At 36.0% G+C, this 19,732-nt stretch overlaps 1 protein-coding gene across 2 annotated transcripts in view; it reads right to left on the bottom strand.

Annotated features, from left to right (window-relative positions):
* slc2a9l2 (solute carrier family 2 member 9, like 2) overlaps positions 1-19,732 on the bottom strand; it is a 116,442-nt gene that overhangs the window by 16,008 nt on the left and 80,702 nt on the right. For both annotated transcript variants that reach the window (XM_024270773.2, XM_024270771.2), the window contains exon 12: positions 3,761-3,888. In XM_024270773.2, the coding sequence (XP_024126541.1) occupies positions 3,761-3,888 (128 nt within the window). The remainder of the gene's footprint in view (positions 1-3,760; positions 3,889-19,732) is intronic.

Genomic DNA, 19,732 nt, shown 5'->3' with positions numbered 1-19,732 from the left:
AACCCTAAAGCGAAGCACTATTCGGTTTTCCTTTTGTGTCCCCTAAAAAATAATATAACTTATCAGTTTCCTGTTTGCAGAAATTCATATAGTAAAATCAAGATGAAGTAAAATTAAAGGTCAGAACTCAAACCAACAGAAGAATAAAACGTTTCCCCCAAAAATCAGAAATACATACTTTTTTTAAAGCTCACATTCTATAGATGATATCTCAAAAAGTTCATTTCATTCCATGGATGCTTTTCTATGTATGATATTCAACTATGTTGTTACATTATCATAGCAGAAGAGGGAGAAGAAGTAACTGATAAGCACAGTAATGCTGACTGACACAGAGCTGAAGCCAGTCCTCTGTCAGATGAGAAAATAGGGAAAAAACTAAATTGTGGCCACTGTGATCATTCTACTTCAAACATAAAATAAGCTAGAGTCTGTAAAACTCAGAAGAACAGAGATTCAATTCTTTGATGCAAATGAAAACAGCTGTAATCGTTTTCATTTTGTGTTTTGGAATCAATCAAACGTTTCATGGACCACTCTTGAGTGTTGTATTGGTGTTTGCCACAACCTGTCGCCCGCAGCATACCCGTAGAAAATATGTATTTCTTTGCTCTACAGCATGTGTCAAAGTCAAAGCCCGAGGGCCGGATCTGGCCCTCCAGATCATTTTATTGCTCTGCTCTATAGGCTCTTAGTCTAAAATTTTAAAATTTTATGCAAGCCACCAGACCACTAACACAGGTTTGCCCATTTTTCTTGCATAGACATATTTACCTGTAAGAGCAATTGTGGCTAAGGCATTTGATTGGTTTGTACCCCAAATAGTAAAAAGTAAGAGTGAGAATCTTGTCTTGCAGATGTTGAAGTCGTGTGCAAAATACCTTGTGAATCCAAGAAAGAATTCACGCATATTCTCAGAACCTTGAGTCCTAAAGCATCAGCTGTTGTGGTCTGGTCCACATTGGGCCTGACATTTTTAATTTAGAAAGGTTTTAAGAACATGTTACATATCTGTTGAATTTATGAGAAAAAGATGTTTGCCTTTGAAATGCTATATATCAATGAGATAAGGTTTAATCTTTATTATCAAATGACCACATATTTTGTAAGTCAGCCTACTCTTTTAACCTTCAAAGGATGTAGGCTTTTTTTGTCAAGCCTTTTTCTTTCCTGATGGTGAGGAAATATTTGAACATTTATTGGCAAAATCCCAATTATGTTGACACAAATTATGTCTTAAGGTCACTTACCTATATGCAGAGCAGATGTTCCAATTAAATATGACTGAGAATAGTTTCATTCATACATTAGAAAATAATCACCACATTGCCCAAAAGCTCAAAACTCATTTTAAAATAGAGTGAAACTAATTTGTCAATGAATAACTCTGGTTTGAAGGTATGAGGAGAACTGAGGGTTTTGTTACTGAATTTTGAACCAGTTTAAGGGTGTATTCAGACTGGACACATCTGGCTGTCTTAAAGTGAGAGTTTGTTTTCCCAAATAATCCAGAACAAAGTTTCAGTCTGAATACACCCAAGAGAACCCTGGTCCAGAAGCAAGATCCACTCTCTGGTCCATCTTTTGAGGTGGTCTTGGTTCGTTTCCAATTGAACTGAAATTTGATTCACTCTGAAATTCTTCAGTCTGAATACAGTCTGTGCTGGGACCAGAAAAACGGAACCCATACAGGGTTGGAGGAGAACCAGAATTTATGTTTGTACTGGCAGGTTGTTAGGGCAGTGGGGTGAAGTGTGGACTTGGGTTTGGTTGATAGGCAGAGTTGTGTATCGTCAGCATAACAGTGGAACTAAACATTGAATTTATGGAAGATGCCTCCAAGAGGAGGTAGACGATAAAAAGGAGGGGACCAAGGACGGAGCTTTGGGGCACACCAGATGTGATGAGTGGGCTGGGACCAGAGGGAGGAGAATTGAATGAACAGGCAGCAGTGGATGCACTTTATGCCCTGGTAAAAAAAATAGGATTTGAACCAGTCTGAGGTAGAGTGAATTATGCCAAAGATGAGAGTTTCTGTAGGACGATGGAGGGAAAAATGCTGTCAGAAGTTGCACTGAGGTCAAGGAGGATGAGAATTGACAATGAGACAGAGTCTGTTAAAGAATTCTTTCAAGCAAAAGCTATCAAGTCAACTATGTGTGTTGAAGTCCCATTTAAAAAATCGGCAATAGAGAACCAAAACTCCTAAAAGCTTCACATTAACCTTTTTAAAGTTCTCGTTTCTTGTCTTGTGAATGCTGAGGAATAATCCATCATGTTTAAATTAATTCCTTTAGAAATTTTTTTCTTTCTCTTGAAAGTTTTCACCATCAGTTAATACTTTGACATCTTGAAGAAAACTTTTTTGCAACTATTTGAGTGAAGCCTTATAAAAATGCAAAGAAGAATTTCTTCAACAATAGAAAAAGAGCTAAATTGAAATTCAACACTTCTCTCAGTTATTTCCTCAGTAATTTGCTATTTTGTTGAAAGCACTACTGAACCAATCTAAGTTGAAAGCTATTCAATCATCACTCTTGTCCTGTTTCAGGTTTCAGCTGCTACACCTTTGTAAACAAACACCCTGCAGTGAAAGCACGACAGTGGCAGACATCTCGCTGGACCTGCTTAGACACATTTTGATACACACTCGAGCACATTTTGACCCTCCTTTAGGCACAAAATAATGTACCCAAATCCTTCTTTTAAAAAAGTTACCATGAATTTCTAATAGTGACAAATTGCCTACTAAAAGATGCCTCAGTGGAAAGTAACAGTCATTAAGCAAATGGATGAGTAAAAGAATGTTTTCCAAGTTTCAACACAGATTAGGTGTTTGCATTCCCATACAGCTGCATTTCATAATCTTTCAGTTTTACTGCCCTTAACAACTGGAAAAAAAGCTGTCATGTAATCCTATAAGAGTTATAGAAACCAAAGCCCTGTGGATCGCTCTCAGTGGATAAGCTGCTTGACCTCACAGCCATGCTAGCTGGAGTCAGGATCCCAGGGGTCTCTTGTGATAGAAGTGAGACCAAACTTCTTAGTTCTTTGCTTTAAAAGTTTGGTAAAGGATGACATTAATGAAGTGTGTGCAGGAATATAAGACATACTCATGTTTTAACTTAAGCATATACCTTATTACTCCAAAGTAGTGCTAAGAAAGGAAAAACAACTGAATTCTGCGCATGCGCTCAAGTCTCAATATCAGCAGACATTACTGTGCTCCAGGAGAATCTTTTACAGCGGCGTCTAACTGGGTTATGGCACTCCTGGTTATTGGAAAGAATTACAGAAAGAGCTGCCAATAAAATCTTTTTTTTTTGGTGACTGTCAAAGTAAAGTCAGAGTAACATGAATAAAAATGACAACAGTCTGACATTACAGAGTTTATGCAGAGGCTTCCAATGAATCAGTGATCAGCGTGTTAGCACCCACGCCTCTGTCAGTCTGCCCCAGGGAAGATGTATCAGAATAGAGTGGAGCAGGGAGGTTGTGGCTTGCTGTTGCATTTTTTCATCTGCTCCTTTTTCACAACTATTTAAGTTGAAAAAAAATTGCATTTCATTATGATTTAGTCTTCCATTATGAGAAATATGCTCCAAGAACATGTTAAAAACACCAAAAATGAATCGATCTTTAATTCTTTATTTTAGAATGGTGCCGGTCATTTAAAATGTCTCCTTACGTGTGGAAACTTGAACTGGGTGAACTCCAAAACCCGACAAGCTTAAACACTCAAAAAGGCTACAAAACTCACCTGGATGAATGGGAACAAGAGGCCCACAGTAAAGTTAGACAGCCAGTTCACGGTGCCGGCGATCATGAACGCAGCAGGTCGGTAGGGTTGCTCAAACAATTCCCCCGTCAGAACAAACGGGATGCCACCTGATGGAGAGAAGAAGATGGAGAACGTTTTGGTTCCAAGCCACAGCCAACAGAAAAAAAATAGCTGATTTATTTATTTATTTTTTTTGTTTAAATTCTTTAAATGTAAATCCCTTAAAGTTGATTAGAACTGTTTAAACTTCTCCCACAGCAGTCTGATATGATCACAGTCTCAGCTTCTGTTGTCTGGTCCTCCAATTACAAAAAATAATTACTTGTTTTGTGCTTAATTCTGATACAAAAAAATGTAATTTCTGTTTCAATTCGGGTTCCCAGGAGAGTTTCTGTTTAATCTACCGTTTCATGGTCGCTTTAAAGGTTCATTTTTCTTTAATCAGAGAAAATAAAAATCTCCTTAAGAGTGTCTAGCACTTAACGATTTAGTTAGAATATTTGGGCTCAGAACAGTAAAACAGCTGCTGCTGACTGACATTAACTCCAACACATTAGTCAACTGTACTTCATAAAACTTCAATCATTTTAGGCAAAGATTGTATTTTTGCTTTAAATTCTGTTCTAATCAGATTTTCTAAAAAAACAAAATCCTTCATTTGAGTCATGTTGGTTCAGAAGTGTCTCTAAAGTAAAGAGAAAATAATACATCTGTTAGCTTAACACAATTTTAAATGTGTTAAAGCAAAATTTAAAATGCACACAAAGACAGAAATGAGTCTGTGCATTAAGGTACTTTAATTAACAAGTCTGTCTGATTTCAATTTTATGTTTGCAACCATATAAGAATTCATTTTCCTCATTGAAAATTATGTCAAGATTAAAAAATCTGTTTTCTATGTTCTGAAAGAGGGGAAAGGAAGAACCAAGAAGCAAAACAGGTGATGGAATCTCTAAATTTGAAAAAAAACATGCAAAAAAAATTAGATTCGAAAAATGTACAATCTCAGAGTCAAGGACAGCTGCAGCCAGCTTTGCTCGCAGGTGATTAGGAAAGGGGGACACGTTTGAACAGATGTTTGGTAAGCGGATGCTAACTGTGTTTTGATACTAAAATATTCACCGGGAGCTTCATGCTTATTATGCTAAAAATTCTGTAAGATCTTTTTTTGCACATTTTTGCACACATGACACATTAATGTTAGTGCAGCATATCTGCTCCTCTGGACATTGATGACCACCTCAGCTCTTTATTTTCTATATTTCTGATTCAACTCTTTAGGGAATCCACAAACCCCTGACTTGGAGGAGCCCTTTAGGATAGCAAATTGACTTTAAAAAGTTCCGCAAACCTTCAGTAAACCTTCTCCTTAGAGCTAGATTCACAATTTGCATCCTTGCTTCACCCCCTCCAGACTGCTAATGGATAAACATCCGTGCTTTGCTGAGTTCTGAGATCTATACACGGATGAGTGCACAGCTCACGTGAAAATGCAGAGTTGATGATTGGTACAGCAAACAAATGTGTAAAAAATACATCCTGCATCACTCAGATCAAAGCCCACCTGCAGGCTGCAAATGCATTAAGACTGAGGGTGTCATGAATGAACGTATGGCAAAAAAAATGCAAAAGCTGAAATAAAAAATGTGAATTTGTAAAAAACTATTAATGTGAAAATAATAGTTAAATTGAAAATATAAAAACATTGCCAAGTGATAGGTGGTTTGGCCTTTCCTTGTGGGTGAAGAGCTCCTGGGTTTAGCTATTTTGTAGTGAAGAAGAAGAAGCTGAGCCAAAGGGCAAAGCCCTCAATTTACTGATCAATACTCTCAGCTAGAGCCCTGAGCTTTAGGTCATGACTGAAAGGATACAATCCTTAAAGGGCCAATGTCTTGCTAAATGAACTTTTTTGAGCTTATAAGTGTATTTTAATGTTAATTCATCACAAAAACAGCCTCAAAGTGGTATTTTGACCCATTCCCACATCTCTGAGCATTTAAACTCTGTCGTCTGAGCACCAGTCCCTCCCAAACCCCAAATCCCTTCCTTCCAGGAAGAGTCTGAGCCGCCAGCACCGCCCCCAGGCTAACACTAACGCCCACTTTCTCTGTGGAGATAACGGAGATATGCAAAATCTTTGTAAAAGTTCAGATGTTGTATGTTTTTGTGAGTGAAACGCAGACATTCTGGTGTGGCCGGCTCCAGGATGACGTCATGAAAGGCACAAGGAGTGAAAGGCGGTGGGTACTTCAGAGATTTCTAGTTTTCCTGGTCGGAAAATGAGCTTGCAAAAATCACTCATTATTCACAAAAAATATAAAAAGAAAAAGTCGGTGCATAAATATATAAAATTCACGAATGTGATACAGGAAGAAGACAAACTAGTAAACAAAACATCTGAACACAAAGATAAGCTGATGTGGACGTTTTCTGTTGTGCCGTCCATCTGTTATACCTCTGCTGCAAACAAGGATTTTTTAGTCCTTTATCTCAAAAATGTAAAAAAGAAAAAAGTTTTCTTAATTTTTCTGAACTGATTTAACTTGCAGCATATACATCTTCATCAACATGCAGCAGATGCTGTCTTTGGTTTAAAACCAGCCCACTGGGCCTCAGCTTAAAAACTGGCACGGCTGATGTTACAATGTGCTCTATATTTCTCAGCCTGAATCTTGTCCAGGTGTGTGTGTGTGTGTGTTTGTGGTTGAGAGAGAGCAGGAGAGGCGGTTTCATTGGAGACAGAGCTGTGTCAGACCCTGGAGTGGAAATATGCCCTTTTTGTTTGTGTACGATTGTAACAGAATAGGATCTTCTGCATCCAGTCTGTTTCTAAGTTACTTTGGTAAAGTAAGCAGCCGACTATGCAAAAGGTCGCTTAAACATATCACACAGTTCCAAGATGGCTATTGTGCCTCTTTAAAGAGGCCTTGAGAGCCTTGATAGAAGCTTTTTTAATGGCAGCTCACCGCTCATCAATCTCATGTCATGCATCAAAGCAGGAGAGAAACATTTGATCCCATTCTCCAGGGAGGCTGGTAAACAAAACAGAGATGACAAGCTTCACTGGACACAGGGGAAAACCAAAACCAAAGGAGGCTCAAACTACAGACAAAAAACTCTGGGAGGGCTTAAGAAAAGTACAATGGTCCTCAATGGCATTCTACAGGGGAAGAATAAGAGAGAGGTTTGCAGAGGTATGTAGGAGTCGCTAAAGAATACATGAGAATAGAGTAGGAAGGTTAAGTTCAGACAATGCCCCATTTCACTTGGAGGGGAAAAAAAAATCTCACAAATCCTAGCTGATTTTTGCAAAAAAAATAGATTATTATTTTTTTTTATGTGAAAATGAATTATTTTTCCTTGTTTAATTAAATTATAGGAATGTAAATGTTTTACAAGGATCTTCTGCGACACATGAGAAAAGCGAATGAAAAGTTAGTACTATTAAAAAAATGTCTCAGGTGGAGATACTGGTGGTGGAGAGATATTTAAAGTCTCACTCTGATCATTTTTTGGTCTATTATAAAAAAATCATTTCAACTGGTCTTTTAATTATAATCATGCAATTATAAAAAAAACTGTTTTAATAAAAAAATTTGATTTTTAGCTTTATTATGTCATCTACAGAGTCAAAATAGTCCCCATAGTCCTCCATCATCAGAAAAATGCTGCAAAAACATATCAAAAACACATTTTTTATCCTTGTGGGTCTTTAAGAGTTTTAGAGGAGTTGTTGCAAATTCCTTTCTCTGCTTTTTTCAGTCTAGAATTTAGTCATAAGAGGCTGATCTTCAGATTTCAGAGTTCAAGTTGAATCATGAGTGCAAACAGGGTCAAGGATAGCAATGTCAGACCTTGTGGTGATATGAAAACAAATATAAAGGACCCCATCAAATTCACTGCTGAGCAATGTTGAAGTACAAGAGAAACTATTTTGTTTAATTCTTCCTTCTGTCCTACACAAGTGAAGCCTGACTGACATCAACATGAAGACCATCACGGCAGAATTCTTCACTAATAGTAAGCAGGTTTAACCACTGGAATAATTTGGTCTGATCCAGGTAATCAACAGTAGATAAGGCAGGACGCTGGCTCTCGAGGCCTGGATTTTGACACCCCCGATCTAGAGTTTCATACGGGTCGCCTACGATGTCACTCTGAGGCCAAATCATGTGGAAACGGTCTAATTTTGTCAGGCCAACAAAGCAAATCCACAGCCCACAGATTAGCATATAACCAAGGACCCACGCACATTGAAAGTTGTCAAAAGAAAGGCATTGACCTAGAAAATCACTCATTCAATTCTAATCAATAAATTAAAAAATCAGAATGTGGAAATACCTTAAAAAAGGAAACATCTGGGTGTCAACTGCTGTGTTCTGGAAACCGATCGCCACTGATGAGTGCATCCATGGACCAGAGACCCACATCACAATAAGCCCGTTCCACTTATAACCAGCTCTAACCAGGACTTTTTTCCTTAAGTTTACCAGATCACTGGGCTGCAAAGAGGAGCCAATATTCAGAGGAGGAGCGGACACACACATGCTGGTGGAAAAATTTATTTGTAGTCCTCCCGATTGTCAAAAGGATTTTCCACTGTCACTTTATTCCAAAGTAAAGCTCTTTGATTGCAGGTCGTGATATAGCAGATGCAAGGGCTGAGAAAAACAGCAAAGCGGGAAAGACACAGGCGCCATCACGGCCGACCTGGAAATGGGGCCTGATGCTGGTGTAGGATTTTTACTGGGGAAACTGCTGTCGATCAAACTTAAACACACTTCTGAGATATTTTTGAGTAATAAGTCACTTAGTCCCATAGTCTGTCAAATTTAACTTAATCATGACCCATTCGGTTACAAAAGCACAGGATTTTCAACCTTGCATCTCCAGTGAGTTACGGGGGCTGACTGAAGGCCATTATTACCACAGCGTGTCGTCATCTCAAAAGAAGGAAGGGGGTCCACGTACTGCACATCAACTGGACCGCTTATTAGGTCGGCATATGTTTATGAAGAGGGAACCCAGCATGGATTAAATTATGTTGATGAAAGTATGCAGATTTCTCGTCCAAGTACCACAACACCCACTGATTATTGAACATGCCTCATTCCAAAGACTAATCTAGTGCTTTTAGAGCTATATTGGCTAAAATATGTTTCTCATTTTGTCTAATTGTAAGGGTGTGTTATTTTTTTCATCGCCTCAAGTAATTATTATAAAAACAGTGTCAAATAAACAAAGGTTCTCTGCACTTCTTTAAACAAGGAGAATAAAAATTGCATCTAAGGAAGTCTGTTCAACACAATAATATGAATAGCCATAGATATAGCACAAATATCAGGTGTGATCACACTCAATTCTGGATTCCAACAAGCACAGAAGCAGAATGCAGGAGACGAAAAGTGGGTCAAATTTATCAGAAGAGAAACCCTACTCAACATCACTTTATTTTTTTAGCTACTAGGAGACCCACTAGCCTCGGAGGACACCAGACCAGAACAACCTTTATGAGTTTTGAGGCTTGATTTTTTTTTTTTTTTCAGTGCTACAAAGAATGAGTTATTGTGGCTGTTAAACAATACATTAAAAAAGCTCAGTTTTGACACTAGTTCAGAGAGTTGTCTTGGTTGGGGAATTCTCTAGAGTTCAAAAATACTGGAAGTAAGTTCTTTGAAAATAAAATCTTACTAGGATTTTTTTAAATATATTTTGCACATTTACATTAAATTCTATGTAAGGCTTTCAGGAAAAGCACAACTGGAGCAAATCCCTTCAGAGTTGCTCCATGTCACGGCCAATGATGCCACACTGACTGACTGTGATAGTTTCTATTTGAAGCTATTCTTTCTTTCTGCCTCACATTCTGCAAATCCCAGCCTTCACTCATTGACTACAATGGTCTTGGTGCACTGTATCAGACCATTTTTGGTTATATCCTCAGAATAAACAAAAAATGCATTTTTCCATGTAAAGGCAGAACCCACAATTCCATTAACAATCAGCTCAATGAGAAGACAATTAACAAAGATGCTAATCCCTGCATCCCGAAACAACGCCAATCAGAGAAATAGCAATACTCTCCTTTCACTGCAGTCTGAAGCACATGTGCACTGCCTTCTGTTTCAGCTTAAATTTCCAAAGCCGTCACATTTTCTGTGTGTTGGTCACACTCCAACAGAATCAGAGCCGCGGTTTCTGATGCCACAGGCAGAAACCTGAAGATGATTGAACTGCGAGAAGACACATTCAGCAGGATCCAGCTACAGTATGTGAAACCTTTGTTTTCAGCCAATTCACAGGATTCATCAGTGTCACTGTTTTATCTGTTTAAAAAAATTACCATTTATACAGGACATAAGGGAGTGATCCTTTTTCACAGTGTTTTCTTTAATACTTTCTTTTCATTTTTTTTGTTTGTTTTTCCAAACCCATGCTTTTAAAATTACCTAATCCCTGTTTAGAGATTTAAAAAAAATCCCATTAATTACATAACAGAATAGCCACGGCACAATATCTTTAAAACCCATGAAACATCCATGTGACAATAATAACAGCACCGACAGACGGATAAACATCTGGATGCTGATAAATAAAGTGCATGCTATGAAATGTAATAAAAGGGACATACAGTAAATATTCAACCACATGCACTTGGTTGGAATAATAAGTTAGACCTTCAGCTGGAACCGCAAAACAAGTCAGGACATTAGTGTGTCTTACTTTGTTTGTGGATTGAAGAGGTTTACAAAAGCAAGGCAGACAGGAGCAGAGAAATGTGCCGCACTGGATCATTAACCACACTAACTAGCATAGGAGACAAAGTTTACTCTCAGAACAAGGCGAGAGGAAAATGGGTTTTCAGAGATACCAACAGCAATGGATTGAAGCCTAAAGATCAAGCACACCACACTGAACCGCCTCTCAACCAGTTTTCCTTTTTTTTTTTTTTTACTAGGTAATAGATAACTATTTGTACTAGTTGGTAGTTGTTCTATTAGATTGTTTGAGCTACTTCACAGAAGTGCACTATTTAAGTATAAATCCATAAAAGAAGGTTAATAAAGTAAAAATTGGCGAAATCATGATTCGACATTTGCAGAAACTCCGAATCAAATGACTCAGAATCGGATCAAGACCACCCTTATATTTATTATTATCTATTTTCAAGTTTTATAATTATTCCTGGTCCAAACATTGTAGTTAACTGGCCTGGGTGTTTTCCCATAGGAAGATTAACTTGTACATAATCTTTCTTGTTGCAGGATAAAGGACTTGAAATTCCTTGGAGACGCATTTATAGTCTCGTAGGATGTTTAATGGACAGTTACAGCTGCTTCTGTCGGATCATTACTTATTCCTTTCATCTTTGGCATTGTGTTAAAACGCCTGAGTGTTCCAGAGCAACAAACTGACAAAGACGCTTCCATGAGCTGTAGCTCATTCGATAAGAAGCGCCTTACTCTCTTCTGTCTGCGAGTTCTTTTCCAAAATAAACGTTTGTTTGCATGAGCTCACATTGATCAGTTGTAAAACCTTAAAAGTGAAAGAGGGCACTCGTTTTTTCTTCCTGTCACAGTTGGAGCACCGAAGACCTAAAAGGATTGTGCTGCCCAGGAATCAATCAGGCTAAAAACACAACAGTCCGTGAGAAGATGAAGAGCCAGCAATGTAATTAGCTGTCTAACCAGGCGTTTCTATTTGCTTTCACAGAGTCGCTAACAACCTGACGATCTGTGCACACGAAAAGAGGGCTGGTACAGGGAGTTTTTCTCTTTAATGTGGCATTAAATTACAGACGGGTGTGATCTACAGACTCACACAAGAGCAACGATCAACTGAGAAAGCAAACACATATAGCCTGTGCACTTTGACTCTAATTGGATTTGAACTAATAGAGTAAATAAAATTAGAGCACCTAACACATACATCGAAGCAACTCTTTAAGTTGCTCAATATTTAACCTTACTCTTAAAAAAACTCTAGTGAAGTACTTGTAATAAATTACTGTTCCGTTGCACTTGAAGTCAGACCATGATTACATTTGACATCATTATGCAGCAAAAAGTTTGCAAAAAGCAAGTTTCTATCTCTGTTATAGGTTGTCTTGGGTCACTCAGCAACTTTCTTAATTTACTAGAAATTCAAAGCTCGGAATAATGATTGGCAATTTGAAGCTCATGGGCAAAATCTGTGAAGCATGAAACTTAAATGTAGATGATTTTATGTCCTGCTGAAGTTTTGCATTGAGGGATACAGGAAAAGTTTGGATTGCTTAGAAATAGGAAGTAGGCGTTCAGTTTAGATTGCACATTACTGTCATTATGTCTGTGTATATCAAATCAGTATCTTAAAGTCCCACTCTGATCATCTTTTGACCAATTATAAAAGGGTTCACAGTGGATTTTTAATTATGATGATTCAATTTTTGGCAAAAAAAAAAAAAAAAAATAGTGTCCAAAGTTGCATTTCCATTGACTATGAACTTGCACAAATTGGATTTACGATAATAAATTTGTTCAATGGGAACACCATAATTTCCCAAAAACTTGGGAATTGAACCTGCAATCTTCCGATCAGGAGTTGACCGCCATCCTGCAGCATCACGGCCCGGTGGTTAATATATATTCATTTACCTCAATGGGTTTTAAGTCACTTTTTGAGCATAACTTTAAAATGTTAGCCCATCTTACTGTACCTATCACATAGAAATGATCAGATCTTTGCAAAGAACTATGTGAACATTTTTTTCCATTGTTTCATCCTTCCTCTTAAATCCTTTCCTGTAAGTTGATAAATATGTTTTTTCCTGTAAAGTTTTGATCTCATACCTACATGAAAAATAAACAAGAATTTGTGTAAAAGCTTTTGGCATAAACACATTAAGAAACTATTGGGTTAAAAGTATAGTCAGTAGTTTATTACACTGTCCTCAATTTTGGGGCCAGTCTGTGTAAGGAAACATTTATTTTTTTCTGTAATATTTCACACAATTTTAGTTTTTGACCATAGAGATGTTTATAGGTTGAACAACAGGCCAGAGCCGGCAGTTTTTCCATCAAAAGAAACTCCAGCTTTGGTTCTGATTATGTACAATTTAAACTGAAGTGAACTTCCTTTAGCTCCTGGCAGAAGATCAATACTGCTGTCACAGAGTGCAGGTAAAAAAAAAACTGTCATTTCATACTTTTTACTTCATAGAAATCTCTCTTCATGGGAATTATGTTCTGTGTCTTCACACAGGAGATTTCAGCATGAAATGCACAGCAAACCTCTTAAAATGATGCTTTTTAAGGCTTTTATTTTTATGTTCAATTTTAATAAAGTCACATTCCTTTTAATAGAGAAGAGAGCAAACGGAACATTTTGTAAGGATTCAGTAGAAATAAAAAAAAGACATATGTTGCTCTGAAAATAAACAATCTTGCATATTAATACATTCAGGTGCATAGAAAAGCATGCTACTCTTGTCAGAAAATAATAAACCAACCATTTATTTAAGTCTGCATGTCTTGTGTTTAACTCATTACTTTTTTCTTTAATAGTTCTTACCTCAAATCACAGAGTTATGCTTTGCCCGGGGGTCTCGTCTTTTCATGTTCCCTCTTTTTCTACTTTGCTTTTGTCTTTAGAGGGAGAATGAATTCACACATCGCCTCTTGTCTCCTTCTGTACTTGCGAAGTTTCAGGGTGACAAAACAATTCTCTGATGAAAGGGGATTCATCTTGTTTAGTGCTGTTTTCCCCTTTTTTCCAGGTCATGTTTTTCTACTTATTCCTGTTTCTGTGGCGCCCGTCCCAGTCCTTATTATTCAGTTAAAAAAAAAAAACCTTGGAGCCTTAAATACAACTGAAAATAGGGCAAAAATAGCTATACATTAAATGAAGATATAGTTTTAAATATGCAAAGTTTATTTTTTTTCTTTTAAGAGAGAAAAGTTAATAAAAGTTAATGTTCAATGTTACACTGTTCACTGTTTCAGAGGTTCCTAGATTATATGCTCCAATAAATATTATTTCAAAAAATGTGAAAACTAATACTGACTTCATAATTTAAGTTGTGTGCTTTGCCAGTACACACATTTTCAAACATCAAAACACTAGAATAAGTAAAAAAAATCTGCATGTTCACCTTCATGAAAAGCACAGAGAGCATTATTTGAGGGGTGGTGTGGTCAAAGTCTTGAGCTGTTTTTAGGAAATGACTCAAAATAACAATAACCTTATTTATGTCTTTTATATAAATAGACGAACAGCATCATATGCTTGATCATTGGAATTTGTTTTTTTTAGTAAATTACATACAGTCCACTTAAGATAAGAGATTTTCTGCTTCTGAAACATTTTCCAACACTTGTGAAGTGTTTCTGTACAAGAATGAATAAATAAACATCTACAGAGTTCTATGAGTTTGTCATTTCCTCTTCAGAAAAGCATTTTCATGAGAAAAATGTTACAAGAACATGTTAAAAATACCAAAATCACAACTTTAATTGGAGTAAGTCTTTAGACATAAGAAATTAAAAAGTATACAGATCATGAAAAGTTTCTTACTTTTAAGAAATCTGTTTTTTTCAAACAACGGTAATACATTAAGTTTGCATTTGCCTCATAAATAGACATGTGGATACGTTGCATAAATCTGGACAATAGTTGTGTTTTAAGCAACCTTTGGTCTTTGCATTAAGCTTTTTTTGTGCGTGCACATGTGCTTTTTTCCTTTTGCCACCTTTTGTAATATTGAAAGGCAATTTTTCATCATTCATGCTGTCATGTTTTATGCTTACAACAAGAAGCAAAAAATGCCTTTTTACGTTAAATGTACACAAAGTACACCTCCTTTGTCTGGAAAAGACAATTACAGATTTTTTTCCCTGTTATGGCATATCGGCAACCATTGGGGAAAAAATGTAGTAAAGTCCAAGTTTTGGAGTTCTGAGGAATAAAAATTGTGGCACAGAGTTAAAAGACTTAAATCAGAATGATCGATTTTACAGTCAGAATTCTAGAATTCTTACATTTGTCTTTTTATTTTAAAGATTAAAGTTTCAGCTTTAATCTTAGTCTTAGATTTCTGACTATTTTGTTAAAATTCAAACTTGTTTGAGGGTTCCGACTATAATATAAAAAAATGTCAGTAGTTTTTTTCAATCATTGTCATGATTTTAATGATAGAATATTTGATTCCTTCTTCCTTCTGTTTGTGATTCACCCTAATTATTTTCTGTAAACAGTTTTTTTTAAACAATAAGCATTAATAGTCAAGAGTCAAAAAATGCCTTGTGGTCATAGATGTCCTAACTTAATAAACGTACAGTGTTTTACCAAAGTCTCAAAAAAGATAATCGTTTTAAAACAAACAGGCAAAATACACCCAAAAAGGCCACCTTAATTGTTTGTATTTCATGGTGTGCAATGGTTTGGGAAGAACAATTCTCTTTTGTTACACTTTAATTTACATCAGAACAATGACAGGTTCACCATGATATGACTGCGAGCAATTATTTCCCTTTTATCACATAACAATGTGACTGCTGCAGATGCTTTTTCATAATCAGCCCCATGCAGCTTCTGTAGAGTGCTCAAAAGAATAACATTTACATTTTTCTGACCAATAATAGCAGAAATGCATCAGGTGCATTGGTAACGCTTTATATTAAGGTGTGCTTGTTAAGTATTAATAAGATATTAATAAGCATTAGTAAGATGCTTATAATTTGCTTATATGCACTTATAAAGATATTAATAAGCCGCTTATTACACTATTATCTAAATTATGGCGTGGTATCAATAAGATATTAATAAGCATTAGTAAGATGCTTATAATCTGCTTATAAGCACTTATAAAGATATTAATAAGCCGCTTATTACACCATTATCTAAATTATGGCGTGATGTCAATCCAATTAATTATATGCTTATAAATACTTAATAAGCAATTTGTAAGCTACTTATTACTGTATTATATAGTATCAGGTTAATGGGCCGGTAAGAATATGCTTATAAAGATATTAATAAGCTGCTTATTAGACTGCTATTAAATCGCAAAGCAATAGGCCACAAACAATATGCTTATAAAGATATTAATGAACTGCTTATATTGCTTATTACTGATGTCTAATACCAAGTTAATAAGCCACTAAGAATATGCTTGTAAATGTGTTTATACACTGCTTATTACACTAGTTTGCAGTACCCTAATCTAAAGCGTGGACCATTTGTGTTAATAAAGAAAAAACACAACAAACACTGTATGAGAAGTTTTAATTTAAACACAAAACATTACAGCTTTAAACATGACACTCTCTTTTGCTGTTTAACTCTTTAAATAATGACTTGGTAAAACAAAACATCCAGTTTGTGCCAACTGTGTGGTTAGTGACTTCAAGGCAAAGTTGTACACAAGTCTCTGAGGGCAAGTCCAAGTCAAGTCCCAAGTCTAAGGTTACAAGTCGAAGTCAAATCACAAAATTGTCTCTGTTTTTTTTTTTTTTTTTTTTTTAAAACTGTTTAAGGGTCCCTCCCATTCTTGGGGAAACAAACAAACAAAACAAACAGACAAAAAAAATGTGTTTGTCCTCTAGTATATTGTAAAAGCAGACACCAGAATTACTAAAGCCTTTTAATTGATTATTAACTTAAGGCTAGTTGTGTGAATGCATTCAATGCACTCCCTCATGTCATGAGGTCCCGATGCAGACTTGATGCAGCACAACGACGAAGCACGACGAAGAACTCTGACGGTCCTGCCAGAGTCAAACTGGAATCCTTGAACGTGCGCGTGTCCCACTCACTCGGTTCCTATCGTCTTCGTGCAGTCCCGGGGTTTTCAGTCGCTGGGTTAGCGGCTCAAAGTCCAGTCCGATGCAGGGTACGCTACGTTAGCTAAGTTGCGCTGACTAGCAAGCTCACACCCACCAAGTGCATCTAAACTTATAAAACCATAAACATGCTATTCTGAACTCACTGTCCGTTCGTTCTTAACATATTTATCCGTTTCTGAAACTTGTTGACAGGCTTTCTTCATCCTTCAGCCACGTTTTTCTGCCGCGAGTTTCTAGTCTCCTCCTCATGACGTCATCATTCTGCCCCCTCTCTGCATCCTCCAGTCAAATTAATAGTAACAAAAATATATTAAGGCCTCTTCATAATTAAACAGCAAAAGAGAGTGTCATGTTTAAAGCTGTAACGTTTTGTGTTTAAATTAAAACTTCTCATACAGTGTTTGTTGTGTTTTTTCTTTATTAACACAAATGGTCCACGCTTTAGATTAGGGTACTGCAAACTAGTGTAATAAGCAGTGTATAAACACATTTACAAGCATATTCTTAGTGGCTTATTAACTTGGTATTAGACATCAGTAATAAGCAATATAAGCAGTTCATTATTATCTTTATAAGCATATTCTTTGTGGCCTTTTGCTTTGCGATTTAATAGCAGTCTAATAAGCAGCTTATTAATATCTTTATAAGCATATTCTTACCGGCCCATTAACCTGATACTATATAATACAGTAATAAGTAGCTTACAAATTGCTTATTAAGTATTTATAAGCATATAATTAATTGGATTGACATCATGCCATAATTTAGATAATGGTGTAATAAGCGGCTTATTAATATCTTTATAAGTGCTTATAATCATCTTACTAATGCTTATTAATATCTTATTGATACCACGCCATAATTGAGATAATAGTGTAATAAGCGGCTTATTAATGTCTTTATAAGTGCATATAAGCAAATTATAAGCATCTTACTAATGCTTATTAGTATCTTATTAATACTTAACAAGCACACCTTAATATAAAGCGTTACCGGTGCATTTATTTTGACTAATGTAAAAATGTGTCAGCAAAAGTTTATCTCAATTAAACAAGTAACATGCTCACTATCATTGATAAAAATGTCTAAGCCATGTGATTAGGTTTGATTGAGTTCTTTTATGTTTGTGGTCATTTATGTTTGTTGCTGTTTGGTGATCAATGGATGGATCTTCAGAGGCAAATATGTTGATGATGGATCATGCATGTTAAACGTGATGCTTTGGGAGTAAATGTTGAGTAAACCCATAGTTCTAGCCAATAGAATAAACTTTATTTATATTTAAATTGTTATTATTGTTGTGATTAACTCCATATTCTCTGCTTTGCTTGATTCAGCATAAAGTTAAGAATTTTATTAACTTTTGAGGTCGGACTGAATGGAGATAGTTGTGCTGGGGCTGTTTTGTTAGAATAGAAATGTTTGCTTTCCATCCTTAAATCAAAAAAGGATGCATTAAAAGTTCAGAAAGTATAGAGAGGAAGTCAGTCATGCTCTTTGGTTTGCTTTCAGCAACAACATGTTCTTTTAGGAAGTAGAAAATTGCTTCAGCAAGTGATTGATTTCTTTGGAAATGCTAAAAAACATCAGCTTAATTTAATAAAGGAGCGTGGACGCTGTTTGGAAACTAAGCCTAAAGAATGTCTAAAGATTTAGATTTAATTAATCCTGACTACATTAATTCTTTTAAAAAGCTTTGTAAGTGTTCTTTTTTCTTGAGAAATCAATGCTGTCATTTCCTCCAAGTAAGAAAATCAGAGGTAATTCAAGTCCACTGGCGCTGAGACCTTCTCAATCATCACCTCCATTGATTGATCAGTTATTCTTGCACAGAAAGGCTCACAGATCACACATTTCAGCAGCTGTGGGCAACCCAAGAACATGCAGAACCCGAATAAAATGAAAAGAAACAAAGAGGAATGTTGAGTTTCCACTATGCTCTAGACTTTTTCCAGCTCTATTACAGCGATAAAGTAATTAAAAATAAACTGAAATTTGTGCCACATAAACATACTGAAAGTAATTATCCACACCTGCAAGTCATAAAGCCTACAGCAAGTTATTTTTGAACTGAAAGAGCGACCGTGAACTCATTCAATCATACATCTGTGAAATGAGCCTATAAATACTCCTTCTGTGGAACTTTATCAGTATTAGATTTACATGTGTGAAATGACAAAAGAAAAAAAACTGCTGAAAACTGTGATGGAGAAGCTTTAGATGTTTAGGATTTGAGTCTGCATAGGAGCATTTATGCAGCCACTCTTTCAGACCTGATAGATCTGCAGAAAGAGGGAACACCTTGCAAGCAGGTGTTGCAAATATTTCGCAACATTTTAATTTATAAACGGCACCAACGTGTGACAATAATCAGCAGCTGAACCTTCAACTCCACTTGTCAAGCCTTGTTGGTCTGATTGATTCTAAACTGGTTGATTTTACGGATGTTTCATCCAATCTCTCCGCTGGAATACTTAAACTGTGCTGAAAGTCTCAGCTTTTCCCCTTGATGTTTGTTTAAAATAGAGCTCAGACGATTTAGGGAATATTAAAAATCTATAAAACAATTCAGCTGATGTAACATGTTATGTAAAAATATACATTTAAAAACAAAGTTACTTTTTCAAGTACAAATGTGAAATATTGAATTTCTCTGTTTTATTCTATTGTATTTTGTTTTAAATGAAAATAATCTGTGATTTTAGTGTGTGCATTTCCCTATAAATGGGTTTTGGTAAACTTGTATTAATAAATAAATAGATAAATGAATGAATGAATAAAATCTTTATTAAGAAAAGGGACAATTGACATTAAGTGAGTATATGAATGCATTTGATAAAAAAAAATAGGATATTTCGTATTAGAACAGACACTTGGCAGCAACTCTCAAATGTACATTGAAAATGGGCTAAGATGATTTTAAAAATTAATTCGAAAAAATTTAAAAAACATGGTCAAAGACAAGGCCGGATCTGGCCCACCAGGTAATTATATCCAGCCCTTCAGATCATTTTATTTTATTGTCATTACCTGCATGAAGCCCAATGAGGCAATTTTTTTGTGATTTTGGGCTATATAAATAAAATTGACTTGAATTGAAATATGACTTTGGATGAGTCTGCTTTAG

Source organism: Oryzias melastigma, linkage group LG5 (assembly GCF_002922805.2).
Source record: "Oryzias melastigma strain HK-1 linkage group LG5, ASM292280v2, whole genome shotgun sequence".
NCBI lineage: Eukaryota > Metazoa > Chordata > Actinopteri > Beloniformes > Adrianichthyidae > Oryzias > Oryzias melastigma.
This window is presented reverse-complemented; position numbering and strand designations above follow the sequence as displayed.